Below are 23,196 nucleotides of genomic sequence, written 5' to 3'. Positions count from 1 at the left end.
TTCAAGGGTTTATCACAATCGGCGGTCTGGCCTATCAACCCTTAAGACTCATGATATGACTTTTTGACGAGGTGGACGCGATATAACATAAAGGAGTATTGTAATAATTCAGCGGGTCCGCACTGCACATATCGCAATTAGGGGTTTTGAGCGGTGGAAAGGCTTTTAAAGTTAACGAAGCAACAGATGCAATATATTCTGAATAATGGTTAATAGATCTATCAGGTCCACAACTTCTAATTGCAATCATAGGTTTTGTGCGGTGGAATATAATAAAGTTTTCGATAAAGTGTCGATATAAAGCCACTGATGTGTTTTGTGGTCTTTACTGTTAACTCCTTTGTTATGGCTCCTCTTTCGATAGATCTACTCCTTCGACACAATGTTCCTCTTTATTTTTTTTATAGTGCTTACCCTTGGGCATATGCAACAACCTGCTTTGTCTTGGCTTGTCGCTCCTGTGGCTTCTCTTCACTCCTATGACTTTTGATAGCTCTTCTTTGATGGATTTCGATAAATTTCCTCCTTGGGTCTACTACTTTAATTTTGTCTATATATATGTATTTAATCCACTTGGATCTTCCATCTCATCATATCATCATATATCAAACATTCATCACTATGAGCATTATGATCAATGGGCATTAATAGGCAACATCATGTATCAAAGAATTTTCCATCACAAACACTGTAGTATTGAAATCAATGACAACCTAGATTAACAATCTCCCCCTTTGTCATTGATGGCAATATTCTTCTTCTCTTCCCCTTTGACATCAATGGAAAAGGAGTGCACAAGGAATCCCCCCATCGAACTTCTCCTCTTGTCAAACTTCTCCCCTTTTCATGGTGCTCTTCTTATTGTTCAAGATAGAAGGATTGTTGTCTGTATTATGTTGTCTTCCATAATCAAATTTAAGAGGTCTTCATAGTCTAAAACAAAAGAAAAAACCAGTAAAATTGTCTTTTCCGCTATATTTCTTCAAATCCGAGTTCCTTTGTATTTCTATGCTTCTCCTTAAGTCACTGCCATTCAATATTTTAACATTATTGCATTTGGATGAAATGGTGAGAGATTGTGCCTCACTATTGCTATTTTCCAAAGTGACCAACATTAAATTGAGCTTATATTCGACTGTGCAACAATCTTCTTTCTATAGTACTTTTGATGAGCCATTTTTCCTTGTGTTCTTGTAAAAGTTTCTACAAGTTATTTCTACTAGCAGATTTGACATCCAATCTGTGAATGTCTTTTGAATTATTTTTACTGATTGGAATCTTTTTGCACTGCTTTAGTTTTGTTAGATTCTTCCAACTGCTCTTGCTTCAAGCTTCATTCCCATATGTATTTGTTTGTTTGAAGGTTGCCTCTATTTGTGTCCATAATTTACCTGTTCTCACATCAAATCCCTGAGTCGAAATATTCAACTTCTGTAATAACAGCAACATAGTTATTCACTTATTAGCATTAGATGGCCTTCTTCTACTCCAATTTTTGTTTAGAGATCAAGTGGAAAATATTTTTAACAACAGTCCATTGAATAGATAAGAAATCATGTTCTTTTAAAGGAGTGTTCCTGAGAAATGATCTATGAAAGAATGATTGTTAATATATCTCATCAAGGATTTCATAAGGACCCTTTCACAGATAGCTTTTGCAATCAAGAATCACAAGTTCCCCCTAATTGTATGCATGGTCTCTTTTTGGCAACATCCCATCATCAAACACTTGAAATATCAAGGATATCTTCATCAAGTCAACAACATGTGTTGTTGGCTGGAGAGTCCATGAGATTTTCGGATTGTATTTTCTTTCTTCTCCTTACTTGTATAACTTTCTTCGCTGGCATGGTTCTAGCTTGTGTAGGTGCCCAAGTCAAGTTACAGTCATGTGCCATATTTCCAATGTTATGACACTTGAAGCACTTTGTGTTGTTCATGAATAAGAATTCATGACTTATTTTTTGCAAAATTGCTTCTCGAAGATTGTCAGGGACCATAATGTTTATTGAAATGTCAGACTCCTATTTTGGTAGAGAGTCTACCCCTTTTGTGATTTCCTGCTCTAGAAACTTTTCTAGATCTAAATTATCCCTCTCTAGAATCTCCTGCAATTCATGGTCCTCCATTCCAGCCTCACTTGGGGTCATCTCATGTTCCCTACTGAGCTCCATAATGCTCGGCAGATCATCCTTTTTTTTCCTATTCTCTGGTATATACTCCATGTTAGCATCCCTTTCCTTCTTAGTGGGATTATTCTCCGATTCCTGCTTTGTCCCATTGTCTCCAACTTCTTCTTCTAAGATCCTGAAACTATTGTGGTTCGGTTGTCCATCCTCATTAATTTTCTTTTGGTATTGCTTGCCTCCTTTCCCTTTAACGCCCAACCTTAGTAAAACCCTCGAGATCTTTGCTTGTAGTCTTTTTCGTGATGCTCTCCAGTTTGTTCAATGGGCAGTCCCTGTATAGGTGCCCATGTTCATGGCACTTACGGCACCTAAATTGGACGTGTTCATAGTCCACCTCCTGCACCCATTCTTTTTCATACACTTCTAAAATGATTGCATGTGAAAGTGCCCCATATAAGTCCATTTCCACACCTATCCGGGCAAAGGAAGTATATTTGCCTCTTAGAGTAGCATCTGAGATCTTTATAAAATTCCCTAGCTTGTTGCCGATAGCCTTTAGAGACTCTGACGGCCAATAATCTAAAGGAAGGGAGTAAAGTCTTATCCATACTGGTACCGATGTGAAAGTTTCTTGTTCTGGGACAAAGTTCATCACCCATGGTCACATGTAAAGGCCTGCAACAACGTAGAAATAGGGTCCTCCCTCGAACACTCTGTCTTTATCCTCTAAGCTTGTGAACACCACCCTGAAGAAGCCCTTGGAACCAAGGTGAAGGTTGATTTCCCCCTTTGGTTTCCAGTGGTTCCTTATCCATGCTTGCAAAACCTTCTCTGTCGGCCAAATCCCCATAAATTTGTAGATAACCGTGTATTCCGCCATGTGATCTTTGTGCACCTGTAGCATTGGGTCACTTAAAACGACCCGAGGAATAATGGTCGACTTGGGTTTACAGACCCCTATTGTACTCATAGGAGCAACTTTCTGACTACTACCCTCTGTCCTCTTCTCCTTACTAGCTTCCTCATGATTCTCTTCCTGTCCATGAGATCTAATATTTTCTGGTTTTTCTGTGTTAATAGCCTCTGTTGCCACCTCCATTGGTTTCTTGAAGTGGTGTGATCCAACTCCCTTGCTTCTGTCCGCAACCACTTGACTATAGGAGGAAGCAGAACTCCCTCATCCACGTCCTGCCATGATGACCAACAACAAAACCCTAACGCAAAAACCTAGTTTAGATTGCAGAGCCCTCGTTCATTCCAAATTCTGCAGACTATCAGATAAAATGAATACTCGAACACGCCATGTTTTCATCATGTTGTGTCTAAATTTTATTTTAGTGTGATTAAGTGCTGAATCATTTCATTTCCTAAATGGGAAACAAGCTCGTTGGCTAGGGCCCAGCCAACCCAACTCGTTTACCCTTGTGATTTCACCATTTAAAAGGTTTGTGCGAACATTTATTCGTTTGTAGTTGTGTGGCTTGGATGGTTATTATGTTTATTTTAGAAGTTCTGAGTTAAATTCATTTCATAGTCAAGTGTGAACGAATCTGTAGTTTGGAATTTTAATTAAGTTTATTTCTTTCTTGCAATTTCTTTCTTGCAATTCTTTTCCTGCCATTTTTGTCTTAGTTTACTTCCACTCGGGTTGTGTAGGAAGATTCTTCATGTACCAGTGCATGTAGTTTCTTGCACTCTGGTTTATTCATTTACCTCACAACAAGTATTATGTTCCTTCTCCTGCTTATAATTTCATTTATTCCTGCAAGCAAAAGTATTGTTAATTCAAGTAATAATTCTTAATGTTAAGAGTTATACTTCTGAAGGATCTAACAATGTTTACTTAAATTAAGGAAGAACTCGATTACAAACACCATACTTCACACTTTCATTTTATTACTTAAGAAAAAGGAAGAGAAACATTATAAGTTAATTTCCGAAGTTAGTTTGATGCATGCAAATTACTTTGACTGCTACTTTGATTATTCCGAATTGTTTTTGCTTTATGAATTTTACTTTCATTGCAAAGTTCAGTTAAATAAAGCATTCTTTTTCACGTGTAATTTATCTTAGATTCTAGCTTGCAATTGCAATTCTTTTCAACGCATGTTTTAATTCTTTCGAAAGTAAGTTGGAAACTTTGGTGAAGGAAGTTGTGTCTCGGTGCAAGAGCTGGTCTCTTGTGACAGGAACAGAGTGCTCTAAGCCTTGAGGCTTGGAGCACCTCCAAAAAGACATAAATCTTCAGTAAAGAAGGTAAAATATACTTTTTTCATAGAAGTACTGTACCTGCACTAGTTCAAGCAGATTGCAATAGTACAAGAATAGTTTGCTTGGTGTAGAAGGAAAATCAATTGGGAAACATATCTTTGCAAGGGCCCACTTGTTATGTTGTTAGCCATCTATACTGAAGATAAACATAGTATTTCATTTCAACATTTAAGATTGCTTCTAGTTGTGTGAAAGTTCCTTTACTTGATTTCCTCACAAATTATTCTTTTACATTCCAACAGTAGAATTGCTTTGGTGTCGATTGCCTTTAAGATTGTTTTCTGTCTCATTCTGCAACATTTCATTTAAGAAGTAGGATTAGGAATAGGAAAAGTTCATACCACTTCTGGCATTTCCTGTTCTTCGTCTCAAAGTTTATCAAATCCCCCGATTGACAATTAAGTGTTGAGGAGTTTTCTGAAGTGCAATTCCTACACCCAACATAGGAAAGGGTCTCTTCTATTTATAGGCTCCTTAAGGGTTGATGTGCCTCTTCCTTTAGTTCGACTTACCAGCTTCCAGTACGACTTGGTCTTGCATCGTATTCCAACACTTTTAAAGACAAAAATCATTTTCTTTACAATTTACAATGTGCCTAGTACGGTCTTCAACTTATGACAATGATCCTTTTGACTTCTCGACCTACGAGAAACCATAGAAGCACCCAATGGGTGCCTGACCTATAAAAAAAATACCTTGACCATGAAACCCATGCTCCAAATAATAATAATAAATTTCTTTCATTTTGTAATTTACAAGAATAAAAAATACATTTCATACTTATGAAGACCGAACCTAGTTACACATTTTTCAGCAACATGCAGTCAAGAGATCAATCCTTGGGAATTGCACAATAAATTAGGAGGAAATTTCTATAATTGAGGGGCTAATTTCCCCAATATTTGCACAAGGAATCAGGAGGCTTGATGAGAAAATAATTGAATAAGTGATGGCCAGAGCTTCTCATTTAGGAGAGAAAACAATTATTCTTTTGCAGGTTGAGCTCAGAGTTGGAGATAGCAATTGCAATAGTTTCTCTATTCAACTGATTAATGCAAAGAGGCTTGAGTGGTTTTTCCCATTTTGATTCCCTTAGAAATCACTGTGTACTTGTGGTTTTGATTATTGCATGTCTATGCATGTTGTTCTAAATTATGATTCCCAATCCGTAGATTATTAGAGTAGAATTCATCTCTTGTTTTTTCATTTTTATACCTTGAAGAGTTACAATTTATATAAAATTTCTACATGGTATCAGCACCTTGAAATCACATTAGAACCAATATTTCGAGATTGTCTCTCAAGAATCTTAAACTTTAAGCTTTCGTGCAACAATTTTCTGTAAGATTGGGAGAATGTCTTTCAACATATTGATATTGGAGTATGCCCTGGAGGGTAGCTCGAATTTCTTAGCCTATAAGGATCGAATGGAAGAAGTGCTTGATGAAAATGGTGGGTTAGAATATATTAAAATTGATATTGTGAAAACTTCACAATTAGATGTACAAAAATTATCCCAATGGAAGAAGGATTGTTGGGCACAACCCAACTTGGCCTAGATTTTGGAAAAGAGTATGCATTTTGTGGAGCAAAGCATGTAGTGGAACAATGGAGTTCATTTTGAGGAATTAAATATACCTTGTGGTGTCGTAAGGGCTTCGGGGTGGGTCAAAGCCCCTCCTTTTTGTAAAAGTGCATGATTTTATAAGGGATCAATGGTTTTGGGGGCATAGTTGCTTGTTTTAAGGAGTCTGTGGTATTTGGACCATGTTATTTTGATGATGTAACCCTACAATGTAATAGTATATATAGGGTAAAACAATAAGAAGAGAATGATCAAATCAGATCAATATAATAGTATTATGGGTGAATTATTGTGAGTTGTAGTTTGGTAGCAAAGGAGAGGCTCTGCAGTTGAGTGGGTAGAGGCATGGAGAAGAGTCTGCAACTTAGTGCGCAGATAACCTGCATCTTATTGCACAGGCCAAGAACTAGTTGTTTTTCAAAGATTTATTATATTAACCAACAATTCTTGTAAGCTTACCCCTACAATAGGGTGAACCACGTTAATTTGGTGTTGTGATGTGTATATTTGCTTATTATCTGTTGTAGAGTAGCAGTTATTACAGTTGGATTTTACTTCATCACAGTAATGGTTTATGGTTTTATATGGAATGTTTAAGTGATTAATCTAATGAAACAGAGTAATTTATAAATTCTAAGAATAAGATAACATAATAATACCACATCTCCTAACCCTCCAAGGCTGCAGGAACCTAGTTCTGCATCCTCCCATAGTAACTACGAGTGAGACTGCATTCTGTTTGTAGGTCGTTGCCGAAAGGGCCAGTGATCAAGGGTTTTGTTAGTGTGCAGTAAATATTGAACTTGGGTAAGCCCAAATCGAGCCAACAAGGATGTTGCAAAGGCCAAGAAAATTCTTATGGAAGGTGTGCGGGACCATGTGGTCTAAAATATCCATGGAAAAGAGGCACCATTTTCTATGTGGAAGACAATGACTGAGATATTCGAAAATAGTAGTGACCATAGAAAAATGGCCCCGAAAGACAAACTTTGAAACATAAGAATGCATAAGAATGACATTATTCCACAATATCTCTCCAAATTTACACAAGTGCGAGATGAGCTTGGAGGGGTTTGGGTGAATGTTGTAGAAGATGACTTGGTGAGCCTAGCTCTTCTAGGCATTCCAAAATCTTGGCACAACTACTAGGACTCTATGAATGGAAGGGAAAAGTTACTGAATTGGGAAAGGTTATGATCTAATTTGGTTCATGAAGCGTTCAGGAGAAATACTAGAGATGGAACTTCATCCAGAGTGAAGGATGATGAGAAATTTTCCTTGGTTGGAAAGGGGAAGAAGGGAAAAGGAAAGAATTCCCAAAACAAACCTAAATCTAGTCAAAATAATGGCAAGAAGAAATATTTGAGCAAGATAAAACAAAATTCACTGTCACAAATTTGGGTACTACGCAACAAAATGTCCACACAAGAAGTCTACCAAGAAGCCTTCAAGAGGTCCAAATAGGAGGTGAAGCACTAGCTTCACAATTCGAATTAGACTTCACCCTAATATCATGCATGTCCAACGTTGTTATAGGGAGTGTGTGCTACTTTGATTATAGTGCCTTGTTCCATATGCTAGGGTGAAAGGATTTTTTCAGTAGCCTAGAGGAGAAGGATCTCCAAATGCATATCAAAATGGTGGCTGATGGGAGATATAGTGCTACAAGAATTGGTGTTGTCACCTTTGAGAGGGAAAAAGCCTCTCCTCTTTGCCTCAATGATGTTATGTTTGTACCTGGGATGAAGAAGAACCTAACCTTTGTAGCAGTATTGGATGATCATGGCTATGATGTTATTTTCAGTAAAGGAAAATCATTTCTAAGACACATAGTTACTGGGCAAGTGAAGTAGATCTGGGTTCGAGTGAAGAATCTCTACAAACTTGAGGTGGGAGATTGCATTGCATGGAGTAGTAAGGCTAAAAAAGTGTAGAGTCGATATATGGGAGAAATTTGGCACACAAGATTGGGTCACCTACACCATGGTGCCTTAAAAATATGCAACAAATTACCACCAATCTCCTTAACGGCTCCATTGTCTAACAAGATGTCTGCAAGGGTTTCACATTGGGGAAATATGTCAAATCCACATTCCATCACCGAGATATCAGAGTAGATGAAATATTAGAGTGAGTCCACTCTGATGTTTGTGGACCCTTTTCTACAGCTTCCACAACAAAACATAAGTACTATGCTATTTTTATTGATGATTTCTCTAGAAAATGTTAGATCTTCCTCATGAGGAACCAGGATAAAGTATTCTCAATTTTTTTTGAATTCAAGGCATTGGTTGAGAAGGAGACTGGGAAGAAGGTGAAGGCTCTTAGGAGCAACAGTAGAGACAAATTGTTTTTACATGCCTTCAAGGATTTCTATGCTAAAGAAGGTATTCAAAATGAATTGATAGAACCCCATAACCCATAGCAGAATCAGATATTTGAAAGGAAGAATACGAACCCTAGTGGGATCAGAAAGAAACATGTTGCATGATCAGGGGCTGCCATTACATCTATGGGTGGAAGCATGCAACACCACAATCTACTTGCAGAACAGGAGTCCTCATAGGATACTTGGTATGATCACACGAGAGGATGCTTTCTCTAAGATAAAGCTTGATGTGTCTCATTTCATAATTTTTGGAGCTTTAATTTATTTTCATGTCTCCAAGGATTTAAGGAAGAAACTTGAGCCTACAACAAATTTGGGCTTTTTTATAGGATGCACCAAAACTCCACATAATTACTAGGTGTGTTTACCTTCAATGAGGATGATAGTTGTGAGGAGATATGTCAAGTTCAATGAGGAGAATTCTATGATATGCTCTCTGGAATGAGAGATAAGTATCCCACCAGAGAAAGAGCTTATAGCTCCACATGCAGCGTAGAAGACATGAGGTAGAGTGGAGGCACCCACTCAACCAAAATATTTTAGAGAGGGGAGAAAGAGAACTAGAGAAGTTGATATATTGTTGCAGGATGCTAGGGAGAATGTGGGAGCCCCTACATCATAGAGCAGGTAGAGTAGGTCACCTGATAGGTACACTAGTTACATGGATCTCATGACAGAACTCATTAAGACAAAGCCTTCTTCATTTTAGGAAGCGATTTCTCAACTTTTTTAGGTTAATACCATGGTGGAAGAATATGAATCCATCATGTAGAATATTGTAAGGGAGGTGGTGTCGATACTAGAAGGGAAATCAGTAGTTGCTTCTACATGGATCTAAAAAGTGAATCATGGAGTTGATGGAAGAATCAAGATGGACAAGGCCAGGTTTATGTCCAAAAGATTCTCTTAGATAGAGAGAGTAGACTATGAGGAAAATTTTGCACCAGTTGCAAGATATTCCTCAATTAGATCCATTCTAGCATTGGCTATGTTGATGGGGTGGAAAATCCACCAGATGGATGTGAATGTCACCTTTCTTAGTGATGTTGTTGAGGAGGAAATTTACATAGAGCATCCAGAAGGATTTGAGACATATGATTGAGATTCACATGTGTGTATATTCAAGAGAGCATCATATGGTCTCAAAAATTCACTCTGAGTATGGTACACCTAGATCGATAGTTATATTAGTAGATTGGGATTCACCAAAAGTGAAGTAAATGAAAAACTCTGTCACATTGTGGTAGATGGTAAGTTTCTTATTCTTGTTTTAAATGTTGAGGATTTAATATTGACAGTGGAGGAGAAATTGATTTTCTCTTGCAAAGAGGATCTTGCAAGGGATTTTGAAATCAAAGCCATGGGCTTAATGCATTACTTCCTCGGGTTGTAAGTATGGAAAGGTGATGGTGAATTTTTTATGTCTTAAGGGAAGTAAACCTTTGAAATACTTCATAGATTTCACATGGAAAATTGTAAATGCATGGACACACCTCTAGCTACAAACTAGATGAAGGAAAATGCCACTTCAGGTGAAGAGGTTGATGTTACCATTTACAAGCATCTTGTGGGGTCTTTGATGTATCTTTTTAACACAAGACCCGACATGTGCCATGTGGTAAAAAATCTAAGGAAAGCTATTGTGATACCTACCAAGATGTATTGGAAGGAAACAAAGCATGTGTTACGGTACCTCAAAGGAACTATTGAGTATGGATTATGGTACTAGAGGACAGAGGGAGTGAATATTCAAGGCTTCACTGATGTAGATTTGGTAGGGATTCTATCAGACAGGAAAAGTACTTTACGTGCTATCTTTAGTGTTGGGTCCGTAGTTATTTCTTGGTACAACGGGAAGCATAGATTTGTGGCACTTAGCTTAGCAGAGGCTGAGTACATAGTTGTAATTCAAGTGGCATGTGAGGCCATATGGATAAGTAAAATACTTGTGGGTATTTTCAATCAGGAGATGGATCCAACAATGATATATTGTGATAATCAAATTTGCATTAAGCTCTCTGAGAATCCAGTATTTCATGACAAGTCCAAGCATAGTGATATCCAATATCATCATTTTCTGAACTCTATGCAGAGGAGAATTAGGTTTCTATAGTACATTCCAACTGAGGAGAAAGATGCTTGACATCTTGACACAAGCATTATTAAGATCTAAATTTGAATTCCACAGGTGTAGGATAGGTGTGGTGAAAAATCCCTTTCTTACTAGGAGGGAGTGCTAAAAAATGTAGCAAGAAAGACTCAAATTGACATTAGCCTTATTCAAATTGAGTAAATTGAATTTCCACATCAATAAGATAACTTGAAGCAATTTGATCTGAATGGAAAATGGCATCCGCCCATGGAATTTACCCATGATATTGTAAGTGACATCCACCCATGGTATTCATTCACCCATGGTATTTTCCCATGGTATCGTAAGTGGAATGGACCCTTGGTATTCATCCTCCCTTGGCATTTATCCACTCATGGAATTGGCCCATGGTATTATAAGTGACATCCACCCATGGTATTCATTCACCCATGGAATTTACATGTGGTATTGTAACAAAAAAAAATCTATAAGTAACAAGTCACATTTTGTAAAAGGACAAATTGTCCACCACAATGTAGCCTTTATAGTTATTATCTATTTTAATAAAAAAAAATCTGGTTTTGTTATTGTGTGTTCTCCTCTTTTCTTCTGGCATTTCAGTTTTTCAAATCTTGGGGGCCTCTTCCCCCAAGATTCATTTCAATATTTTAGATCTTGGGGGCATCATCCCAAGGTCTAGATCAAAATTAATAGTGTGACATGGCTCTTGTCACTTAGGTAGCTCAATAAATTCGAGGTAGGGCTTGAATTTCAATTATACATGTGTTGATTGCTAAATTTTAGCAGTCTAGTTCAGTTATTTTCAGTTGTATTCCAATAACTGGCCTCTAACTATTGATAGAGTTAGGTAAAGGTTAGTTTTGCAGTGAGACAATAGTATAACTCAGAGATCTGTCAGTTAATTGATCAATCAACTTAAAATAGCTAGTGCATGCATGGAATTCAAGTTCCTCAGTTGAAGTAGAGATGGCAAGGCCAATGTAACATTAGTTGTATACTAGTTTGAGTGTATAGGTGTTGCATACAATTAGGATATTGATCCTTGGGACTTGTGCAAACAATTAGGAGAAAATTCCTCTCTCTTAGGAGCTAATTTCCTCAAGATTTGCGCAAGGAAATAAGAGGCTTGATGAGAAAATAATTGGCTAAGTGTTGGTCAGAGTTTCTCATTTAGCAGAGAGAACAATTATTCTTTTGCAGGTTGAGCTTAGAGCCGGAGTTGGAAATTGAAATAGTTTTTCTATTCAACTAATTAATGCAAAGAGGCTTGAGGGGTTCTTCACAGTTGGGTTCCCCTAGAAATCATTGTGTACTTGTGGTTTTGCTTGTTTCATGTCTATGCATATTGTTCTAAATTGTGATTTCCATTCTACAGATTACTAGAGTAGAATTGTGTCTCTTCTTTTTTCAGTTTGAAATCTTGAGTTGTTGCAATTTCTATCAAATTTCTACATCCCCTGTTGTTGCTAACATTTTTATGGAGCACTTTCAAACCTTAGTCCTTGAGACCTTCCACTTAAAACCTAAATTATGGAGGTGATTTGTTGATGACACCTTTGTTATTTGGTCCCATGGTCTACCTATTCTCATGCGTTCCTTTATTATGTCAATCACATTTCCCCTCACATTCAGTTCACTATGGAGCTTGAGGAGAACCATGTCCTTATCTCTCACCTCCCTGATGGCTTCCTCACTCACCAAGTCTATCAAAAGAAAACTCTTATTGATAGATACCTCCATGCTAGATCCCACCATCATTAAAAAGATGCCGTTCTTAAAACCTTTGTTTCTAGAGCCATTGGAATGTCCTCTTTTCAATCCTTTCCCAGAGAAGAAGCTCATCTCACCAAAGCCATCAAATCTAATGGATACTCCACATCCTAAATCAAGAAGGCCTTTCATTTAGTTCTCCACCCCCAACCTACAATCCTTTCTAATAAACCACCCCTAGCCAAGGTAACACTTCCCCACATTCAAGGAGACACTGATCATATATCCAAAATTATTTCTAAAAAGAACATCAAATATTATTTCAAACCCTAGAAAACCCTCAGCCAACTTTTCATATTGGCTAAGGAAAAGAGTGACCCTATGTTAGGGCCATAGTCTATGAAATCCCTTGCTCCTATGGAATGTCTTACATAGGGCAAACCGGTAGATATTTCAAAGCTCGTCTCAAAGAGCACATGGCTGGCACCTACTATAACTCACTTATAACTACATTGCTAAATCCACCATCGTTGAACACTCCCATAATACCAAGCATCTAATTTGTTTTGATAAAACTAAAACATTAGCCTCTGCTCCCTTCCATACCAACAGTGTCATTAGGGAAGCCTTAGAAATTGAAAAACTCCTAATAACATTAATCGTGAAGACGGATATAAATTATGCTATCCCTGGAAACCCACTATTGAGTTATTATCATCTAGACCCCTTTATCCTAATATCAATTATAACCCCTCTTAACACCCTATCCCCACCCCACCCTTTCTCCTATTATTTTGAAATTTTCCTCACCCCCCTTTTTTTCTTCCTTCCTTTTGTTCTACTATAACTTTACTTTTCCTTTAATATTTAATTTAATTTCCATTCTTCCTTCCTTTTGTTTTATTATAATTTCTCCTTCCCTTTGCTATTTATTTTAATTGTATTTCCATTAAAAACATATTTATACTTTCTTATTTAATTTAAATTCTTTTATTTCAAAATTTTTTGTTTCTTTCTTATTCTTCTTCTCCTAAATAGCTTAAAGAATTAAAAAAAAAATCAATTAATCTCTAAATTATGAATTCTACAATAATTTAATCTCCTTCTTCCTATTAATTATAATTTCTTTAAATTAGTATGTTTTCTTCTAATTATTTCTATGTCAATATACATTTGACCAATAAATAAAAATTGACCAATGTTAATTTGACCAATTTCTTGTCCTCAATTTCCCTTTTTAAAATAATTTATATAATTTAATTCTCTTTTTAAAATAATCTAAAATATTTAGATTCCTTTTTATTTTATTATTTCCCTTTCCAAAAATTCATTATAATCAATGTTATTTACTTATTCTAACAATTATATTTTTACCCAATTTAATGGTTATATTTTAGCTTCATCTTTTATCTATTTATATGAGTCTATCACTCTTCACATAACCATTTTAGCTTCATGTCCTTGAAGATAGGTGAAGTGTTCACCTGAAAAATTGAGCATATCCATAAATACAATACACAGTCTTCCAGAAATCTTTATCAATAAAATAAATTTTGTTAATATAAAATAAATTTAAAATATATAAATACACACTCACTAAATGAATAAATAAAAAGAATAGTATTTTTTTTTACTCCTTACTTTATTATTCATTAATTTTGTGAATGAAAATTAATTTTTGCTATAAAAATAAATTAATAAGTAAAAAAAATTATAATAAAAAAAAATCATAAATTTAAAATAGAAATCTGAATATTACAATTTAATATAATAAAGAGAAAGTCAAATTTCAACAAAATATACCAATAATATCTTTTTAAATTATTTATTGTTTTTAAGTATGGGGTTTTACGCAGTGCATTATATTAGATATCATTTTGGGATTCAACTGCGTTAAGTAAGATCATTAACGTATGACCATTTTCATGAGAGGTAGTCGTAACTGACTAATTTCTCATGATTTTTGAATAGTTCCCTTAGCACTCGTTGCATCGGGTGATGCTCACAGGGGTGAAGAAGTGGGATTGAAACTAGTGAAATGTGGAGAACGAATCACAGAGCATCAATCATCACTTCCGGGGCTTGCACCCGGTAACCAGGACTTCCCAGGAGGTCACCCATCCCAGAACTCCTCTGGCTCAAGCGCGCTTAACTGTGGAGTTTTTTCCCCACAATCAAGCCCACTTAGCTTGCTACCCCATTTGCAAAACCTTAGCAAGTATTGTGCCTCATGAACCATTCAAGTAGAGATCCCTTGACTCTTTTTGAATTTAAGTATGGGGGTTTTATGCAGTGCATTATATTAGATATCATTTTGGGATTCAACTGCGTTAAGTAAGATCATTAACGTATGACCATTTTCATGAGAGGTAGTCGTAACTGACTAATTTCTCATGATTTTTGAATAGTTCACTTAGCACTCATTGCATCAGGTGATGCTCACAGGGGTGAAGAAGTGGGATTGAAACTAGTGAAATGTGGAGAACGAATCACACAGAAGATAAAACACTTACAAGAAAAAATTTAAATATTATGAGACAAAAAATGGATCGTTGTTGAATTGAGGCTTCTGTGATCCATGTCAAGATTAAGAGAATTCTTCAGCTAAAATCACATGATAGAATATTTGTCGATGTGTTTCGAACCAACAAGTGTGGTTCATTGTCAAGACAAGTTATCTTACAAATGAATCATTGCCTTACAAATATTATAGAATCATGCTATAGATATTGTAAAATTTAGTTTTGATATATAGATAAAAGAAGCATTCAAAGTATTCTTCATCTTATACTTTCTCAATGTTATACATATTGCAAACTTTTTCTTTTTATGATATTTGGATTTTGTTTATTGCAAATTTTAGTATAAAACTAATCAAAATTCATTCTTAATGTACTATTGTTAATTTTTTATTTAAAATAATAATTAAAAAAGTAATTTTATTAGGTATATTTTAAAAATAAAGTTAATAACTTCCTCTTAAATTTTTTAATGATTAAGAGGAAACATCCTTATACTATATTTTTTTAATCTTTGTAGAATTTTTTACTAGAATTCAGATAATGTTAAGAAAGTATTTTAATGTTTTATATTTTATTTTATTATATATTCTAATTAAATATTATAAATACATTATTTTAATTTTTATGTTAATTAATAATATAATAAAAACGGTGTGAAGTTTATATATATATAAAAAATTTTAAAAAATATATATTTTGATAAAATCAAAATCTAAGATAATATCACTAATTTTGTTAAATCATTTTTTACCAATTCTATATATAAAAATAAAAAAATAATAATAAATTAGTTAATAATAATAAATTAAGTTTTATATTAATAATTTTTAAAAAAATATAAATTATTTAATTTTAAATATTCTAAAAATTCAAATTTAAACTTGTGTAATAAGAACAAGATTTCTTTATTTGAAATCTTCAAACTAAATCACAACACTAAAAAGCATTTTATTGTTTTATATCTTATTTAAATATTTTATCTTATTATCTATTCATATTATAAGTAATTAAATATTATAAATATATTATTTTATTAAAATTTAAATAAGGTTAAAAAGAATTTTATTGTTTTATATTTTATTTAAATATTTTATTTTAATATCTATTCATATTTTAAGTAATTAAATATTGATGATGATGATGGTGGTGGTGGTTAACGTCCAACGAAACTAAATTGGTCTATCAGACCTATAATTTTCTTAGTTCTTAATTGCATAGTAATTTTCTTAGTTCTTAATTGTGTAGCTTTTCATCTTTTCTGGCGAGATTGGTACTGTAGCTTTCTTTTTTTTTTTCCTTTATCTTGCATCTCCTTCATCCCTTCTGCTTCTTGGGAGATTGGTGTCTTAGCTTCGGGATCTGTTGTGTTCATCCTTTTGAGGATAGTTGGAGAAGAAGTTTGGTCTGGGAGATCTGCTTTGCTCTTAAATGAAAATTTATTTTGTGCGGTATTCGAATCCTCATAACTATTGATACTTGAGAGGTTGTCGAGTTCACTTTTTGTTGTTGGGCGGGGCTTTCTCCCTACTTGTCTTGAGAGTTGTTTTTTTCTTGCCCGATTTCTTGTGATTCAGAGTTTTCTAGAGAGTGTTCTTCCTTTAATTTAATTTTTAATTTCTATTAAATTAAATATATTATATATATTATTTAATTTTACTTAATCAATAATATAATAAAAACTATGTGAAGTTATATTATTAATTTCTATTAATTTAAAAAAAAAATATTTTATTAAAATGAAAATTTCAAATTATATTATTAATTTTATTAAATTATTTTTTTACCAACCATATATAAAAAAAATAATAATAAATTAAATTTTTAAATATTTTTTTTTAAAATATTAAAAATGAAAATAATTTAATTTTTAATATTCTAAAAAATCAAATTTAAATTTATGTAATAAAAATAAGGTCTTTTTATTTGAAATCTTCCAACTAAATCACAACATTTCATTTCATATATATATATATATAATTTTAAAATCATATTATATAAATTTTAATTATGCATTATTATGCATATAATTATATGTGTATAATTTTGAACGTTGCTTCCTCTTCATTTGCCCTCATTCGTCGATACGAAGTAGAGGAGTTATATACGTTCAAAAATTGAAGGGTAATACATAGCCATATTAGAGAGACAAATAGCCGTTTTTACATATTCCATCGCCGTTCAAACGCGTGTGGGATAGAGAAATTGATTGTGAAATAGAAGTCCAGTTAACTTCCGTGTCCATAATTATGGAGGTCCCACTAACTTCTTTAGTCTATATGGGGGACATTTAAAAGTCTTTACGAGGGGCATTCAGTTTAAATTATTTGATAAAGAAAGCATGGTTTCATTGTCAAGGTTTAATATGAGTTGGAGATGGAAATAGAGTTAGAAAGTTGTGAGGAAACTATAGATAAAGCAGTGGTTTTATGCACGACATTGACTCAAATGCACAAGGGACATAAAGTCCAAGAAATAGGTGGGAAATTTTCATTAATGTAATGGAAATTTTTAGATAAACATATATTTGGAAATTTGTGGGGAAATTATGGTGAAAGAGAAATCACCATATTCAATGTCAAATGCACAAGGGACATAAAGTCCAAGAAATAGGTGGGGAATTTTTCATTAATGTAATGGAAACTTTTAGATAGGCATATATTTGGAAATTTGTGAGGAAATTATAGTGAAAGAGAAATCACCATATTCAATGTCAAATGCACAAAAGGACATCAAGTCCAAGAAACAAGTGGGGAAATTTTCATTAATGTAATGGAAACTTTTAGATAGGCATATATTTAGAAATTTGTGGGGAAATTATAGTGAAAGAGAAATCACCATATTCAATGTCAAATGCACAAGGGACATAAAGTCCAAGAAATAGGTGGGGAATTTTTCATTAATGTAATGGAAACTTTTAGATAGACATATATTTGGAAATTTGTGAGGAAATTATAGTGAAAGAGAAATCACCATATTCAATGTCAAATGCACAAGGGACATCAAGTCCAAGAAACAAGTGGGGAATTTTTCATTAATGTAATGGAAACTTTTAGATAGGCATATATTTAGAAATTTGTGGGGAAATTATAGTGAAAGAGAAATCACCATATTCAATGTCAAATGCACAAGGGACATAAAGTCCAAGAAATAGGTGGGGAATTTTTCATTAATGTAATGGAAACTGTTAGATGGGCATATATTTGGAAATTTGTGGGGAAATTATAGTGAAAGAGAAATCATCATATTCAATGTCAAATGCACAAGGGACATAAAGTCCAAGAAACAGGTGGGGAATTTTTCATTAATGTAATGGAAACTTTTAGATAGGCATATATTTAGAAATTTGTGGGGAAATTATAGCGAAAGAGAAATCACCATATTCAATGTCAAATGCACAAGGGACATAAAGTCCAAGAAATAGGTGGGGAATTTTTCATTAATGTAATGGAAACTTTTAGATAGGCATATATTTGGAAATTTGTGGGGAAATTATAGTGAAAGAGAAATCACCATATTCAATGTCAAATGCACAAGGGACATAAAGTCCAAGACATAGGTGGGGAATTTTTCATTAATGTGATGGAAACTTTTAGATAGGCATATATTTGGAAATTTGTGGGGAAATTATAGTGAAAGAGAAATTAGCATATTCAATGTCAAATGCACAAGGGACATAAGTCCAAGAAATAGGTGGGGAATTTTTCATTAATGTAATGGAAACTTTTAGATAGGCATATATTTGGAAATTTGTGAGGAAATTATAGTGAAAGAGAAATCACCATATTCAATGTCAAATGCACAAGGGACATCAAGTCCAAGAAACAGGTGGGGAATTTTTCATTAATGTGATGGAAACTTTTAGATAGGCATATATTTGGAAATTTGTGAGGAAATTATAGTGAAAGAGAAATCACCATGTTCAATGTCAAATGCACAAGGGACATAGGTGGGGAATTTTTCATTAATGTAATGGAAACTTTTAGATAGGCATATATTTGGAAATTTGTGAGGAAATTATTTTGAAAGAGAAATCACCATATTCAATGTCAAATGCACAAGGGACATAAAGTCCAAGAAACAGGTGGGGAATGTTTCATTAATGTAATGGAAACTTTTAGATAGGCATATATTTGGAAATTTGTGAGGAAATTATTTTGAAAGAGAAATCACCATATTCAATGTCAAATGCACAAGGGACATAAAGTCCAAGAAATAGGTGGGGAATTTTTCATTAATGTAATGGAAACTTTTAGATAGGCATATATTTGGAAATTTGTGAGGAAATTATAGTGAAAGAGAAATCACCATATTCAATGTAGTGACTTAGAGGGCATTGGGGGCATAAAGGTGAATAAATAGGTGGGATTTTACAATAATTTTAAGAAACTTGGAGTAGGTGGGATTTTACAATAATTTTAAGAAACTTGGAGTAGGTGGGATTTTACAATAATTTTAAGAAACTTGGAGATGGTAAAGGTGTAGAGAAAGGTGTGGATTTTTTTAATAAGTTTATGGAAAATTTTAGTAAGTTTATTACACACATACATACTCTACAACCCTCTAGTTTTGAACTTGTGACCTCTTAGGAGGAAACACTTACTCTTAACCATCAATTCCATTACACATACATGGACTATAAATATTTTTATATTAAGAGATCATCTTAAATTCCATAAAAAAACAAATTTTCTAATGAGTAAATTTTTTGAACATTTAATTTCATGTCTTATATTAATTTCTTCATATTATAAAAAATTGAAAACTAACAAAATTAATGCTTTTAATTATTTGATAAGTCTATATTTAACATTATCAAATATATAAACAAAATAGTTTAATACCACACGATTCCTTTCATTTGAGTGGCCCACACATTCATTTCTCCAAAAAAATATGGCTCAGCATCTCCAGGCAGGACTTCTTTATTAGGACCGCCGTAGTTATATATATGCTTGTGTGTAGATAGACATTAGCACACAAGTACTCGCACGTTCTGAAAGGCTTTGTGGTGGGAAAGGAAGAAATGGAGATTCTGAAATTTTTACTTCTCTGCATCGCTGCCTCTCTGCCTGCAGCGTGGTCTACCAATCACCCAAAGTGGAAGCTGTATTCCCATTCTCATCATCGGGGAAATGAGTTATATGAACAAATACCCGGTGAATTCCAATCTACTTGGCTTCAACGTCATTCTGATTCTGAACTCATGGTTCAAGAAACTGAATCTGCGTTGTCATCAATGGACGCCCACGATGAAAGAGATCTCCACGCTCTCTTGTCGTTCAAAGAGTCCATCACGCGGGATCCATTTGGCTTGCTTTCCAACTGGAGGGCAGATAATTCCGATAACATGTGCTCGTCATGGTATGGTGTTCGCTACAGGAAGCACACCAAAAGAGTCATCGGTATCGACCTTTCTGGGTCATGGCAAGGTACCCAATGGTTGGAAGGTACCCTTTCTCCCTCGCTTGGAAATCTGTCTTTATTGTGCAGTTTCAATATTTCTGGTCAGTGGTTAACTGGACGAATTCCACCCCAGTTTGGCCAGCTTAAGTCATTGCAAATACTTGATCTCAGATCGAATGACTTCAGTGGGTCAATCCCAGCCGAATTAGGCCAGCTGTAAAATCTCCGCACCCTGAATATTTGCTCTACTTTCATAGGAGGAATTCCACCTCAGATTGGTCGGCTTAAATCATTGCGAGTACTTGACCTCAGTGAAAGTTGGATTGAGGGTTCTATTCCAGTGGAGTTGGGTCTGCTTAAAGAGTTGCGAGTACTTGACCTCAGTGAAAATTACATTGGGGGTTCTATTCCAGTGGAGTTGGGCCAGCTTAAAGAGTTGCGAGTACTTGACCTCAGCGGCAATGAGCTCAACGGTTCCATTCCAGTCGAGTTGGGCCTGTTGCAGAAACTGGAGTCCCTGTTTCTGGAAGAGAACGATTTCTCAGGCAATATACCATGTCAGTTAGGTAATCTGACACAACTTACACAACTATCCATCTCTGGCTTGAATATTTCTGATTCTATTCTTTTGGAGATATTTAGGCTTCCTCTCTCCTATCTTTCTCTCGGTCGTCTTAACCTCACAACAAGCATGCTTAAAGCCATAGCAAATTTGAGCAATCTGACCCACTTAGATCTTTATGAAATTGGAGCCACTAGCATCCCTGAAGACATTGCCAAGTTGACCAAATTGACGCACTTAGGTCTTTCTGGAAATAGTCTAACTAACATCCCTGCACATATGGGCAATCTAACCCAGTTGAAAGTCTTAGATCTTTCTCAAAATAGACTCACTGGCAATATACCCAAAGCCATTCTTAATTTCTCTCAATTAACAGAACTATATATTTCTTCAAACTTGTTGACTGGCAGGATTCTGATAGCCGTTGCCAATTTGCGTCATTTAACTTATCTAGACCTTAGTAACAATACACTCACCGGAAGTCTACCCAAATCCATTACCAATTTAAAGAACCTTCAATATCTTGACCTTTCAAAAAACAATTTGACCAGCACAATTCCAAGAGCCATAGGGAAGCTTCATTCCCTTCAACTTTTAGATTTGCATTCAAACAAATTAACTGGGCATATCCCCCATAGCATAGGTCAACTAAACTCTCTCCAGTATCTATATTTGCATTCAAACAAATTAACTGGGCATATCCCCTATAGCATAGGTCAACTAAAAGCTCTCTATTTTCTAGCCTTATATGATAACAGTTTATCAGGATGTATTCCTAAAAGTATCAATGGTTTGATTTCATTAGACACATTAGATTTATCAGAAAACAACTTGGAAGGGCCGATTCCTGAAAGCATTGGAAATTGCACATATATGACAATTTTCTCTGGTCATTCTAATAAATTTTCTGGGGCATTGCCTGCATCTCTGGTCAACTGCACTAAACTTCAGCTACTGGATTTAAGGAAAAATGGATTGACAGGTGAGCTTCCTGAATACTTCACATCTTTTCAGGATTTGGAAGCTTTAATCCTTGGTTATAATAATCTGCATGGTTGTATTCCTCAACAAATCACAAATCTTACAAGGTTGCATGTGTTGGATTTATCCAACAACAAATTCAGTGGAAGGATACCAACTCATCTTGAGAGACTCTCTGGATTTGCAAATGTGTCAAATAATATTGAACTAGATGATGAAATTACAATTGGCATGAAAGGAAATGACTATACTTTGTCATATCTATTGCCCACAAATATTATATTGGATTTGTCTTGTAATAATCTTACAGGAGAAATCCCTACAAGCATAGGAAGCATGAATAGCTTACGACTATTGAATTTATCTAAAAATCAATTAGAAGGACATATCCCTACATCTCTTAGTAAGATACCTTCTTTAGAGCAATTGGACTTGTCAAAAAATAATTTGAGTGGATTTATCCCCGAAGTCCTCTCTAAATTATCAATGTTAGCTTCTTTTGATGTTTCATCTAACAATCTTTGTGGGCTAATCCCAAAGGGTACACAATTTTCCACTTTCAATGTAACATCTTTTGAAAGGAATGAGTGCTTATGCGGATTTCCTCTACCAACATGCAAGCAAAAGGATAAGCTGAAGAAAACACCCACCAGAGACAGGAGTAATGATAAAAGAGGATGGCTAAGCTATGTCAATGAAAATGTGTCATTGATAGCATTGGAACTAGGAATGGGAATTGGATTTGGTGGAGTTATTGCTATGTTTATTGTTTGGGACAAAGCAAGGCGGTGGGTGATGAATGTGCCCTCCAACAACAAACAAAAGCCTTTTTATGGGGTTTACCGATTCCCAACATAAGTTACAAGCACTCCATATGCATATGTTTTCTTATTATTGTTTAGTTTTGAATAGTGGATAAACTACTCATCCACATAGATGTGTTTTCTTATTATTGTTTAGTTTTGAATGGTGGATAAACTACTTATCCACATAGATGTAAAAAAGAGACTTCTTCTAATTAGCAAATATGTGTACAAAAATTATAATGAATTCAACAAATGCCTCAGTTTTCTTATTATTTTCTAATGTTGAATGGTGGATAAACTACCTTTCCACATAGATGTTAAAAAGTGATTGCTTCTTATTAGCAAGTATCAATACAAAAGTATAATGAATTTTACAAATTTAAGAGTGATTTTATATGGTTTATAATATTTTGTTTATGGAATTTTAATCAAAATTAAGATATATTGTGAATCAATTATAATTATACTATTTATTATATATATAATATGAACAAATTTAGTTTTTGAATTATCTAATTTTATATATTTATTTTATTGTTAAGTAGATGACTTCTTTTAAAAAAAATCATCTTTCATTATTTATCTTTCTATTTTCAAGTTAATTTGATATTTATTTTCTTACACATATTTTATGTTGTGTAATAACACATAAACTTATTAAATTAATTAAAACCATAAGAATATTAAATTACTTAAAACAATAAGAATATTTATAAATTTGCTTT

General features: G+C 34.3%; 1 protein-coding gene across 1 annotated transcript; it reads left to right on the top strand.

Annotated features, from left to right (window-relative positions):
• Positions 1-20,345: 20,345 nt before the first annotated feature.
• LOC149150994 (uncharacterized) lies at positions 20,346-22,523 on the top strand (the record flags this gene model as incomplete). Its single annotated transcript, XM_089443021.1, has 1 exon — positions 20,346-22,523. A coding segment is annotated over one exon (2,178 nt), but the record flags the coding sequence as incomplete, so codon positions are not given.
• Positions 22,524-23,196: the final 673 nt, after the last annotated feature.

This window comes from Pinus tabuliformis, chromosome 9 (assembly GCF_031772625.1).
Source record: "Pinus tabuliformis cultivar Carrire ecotype Pingquan chromosome 9, CPIR1, whole genome shotgun sequence".
Taxonomy (NCBI): domain Eukaryota; kingdom Viridiplantae; phylum Streptophyta; class Pinopsida; order Pinales; family Pinaceae; genus Pinus; species Pinus tabuliformis.
The sequence above is the reverse complement of the archived record's forward strand: the minus strand, read 5'-3'. Positions and strand labels throughout refer to the sequence as shown.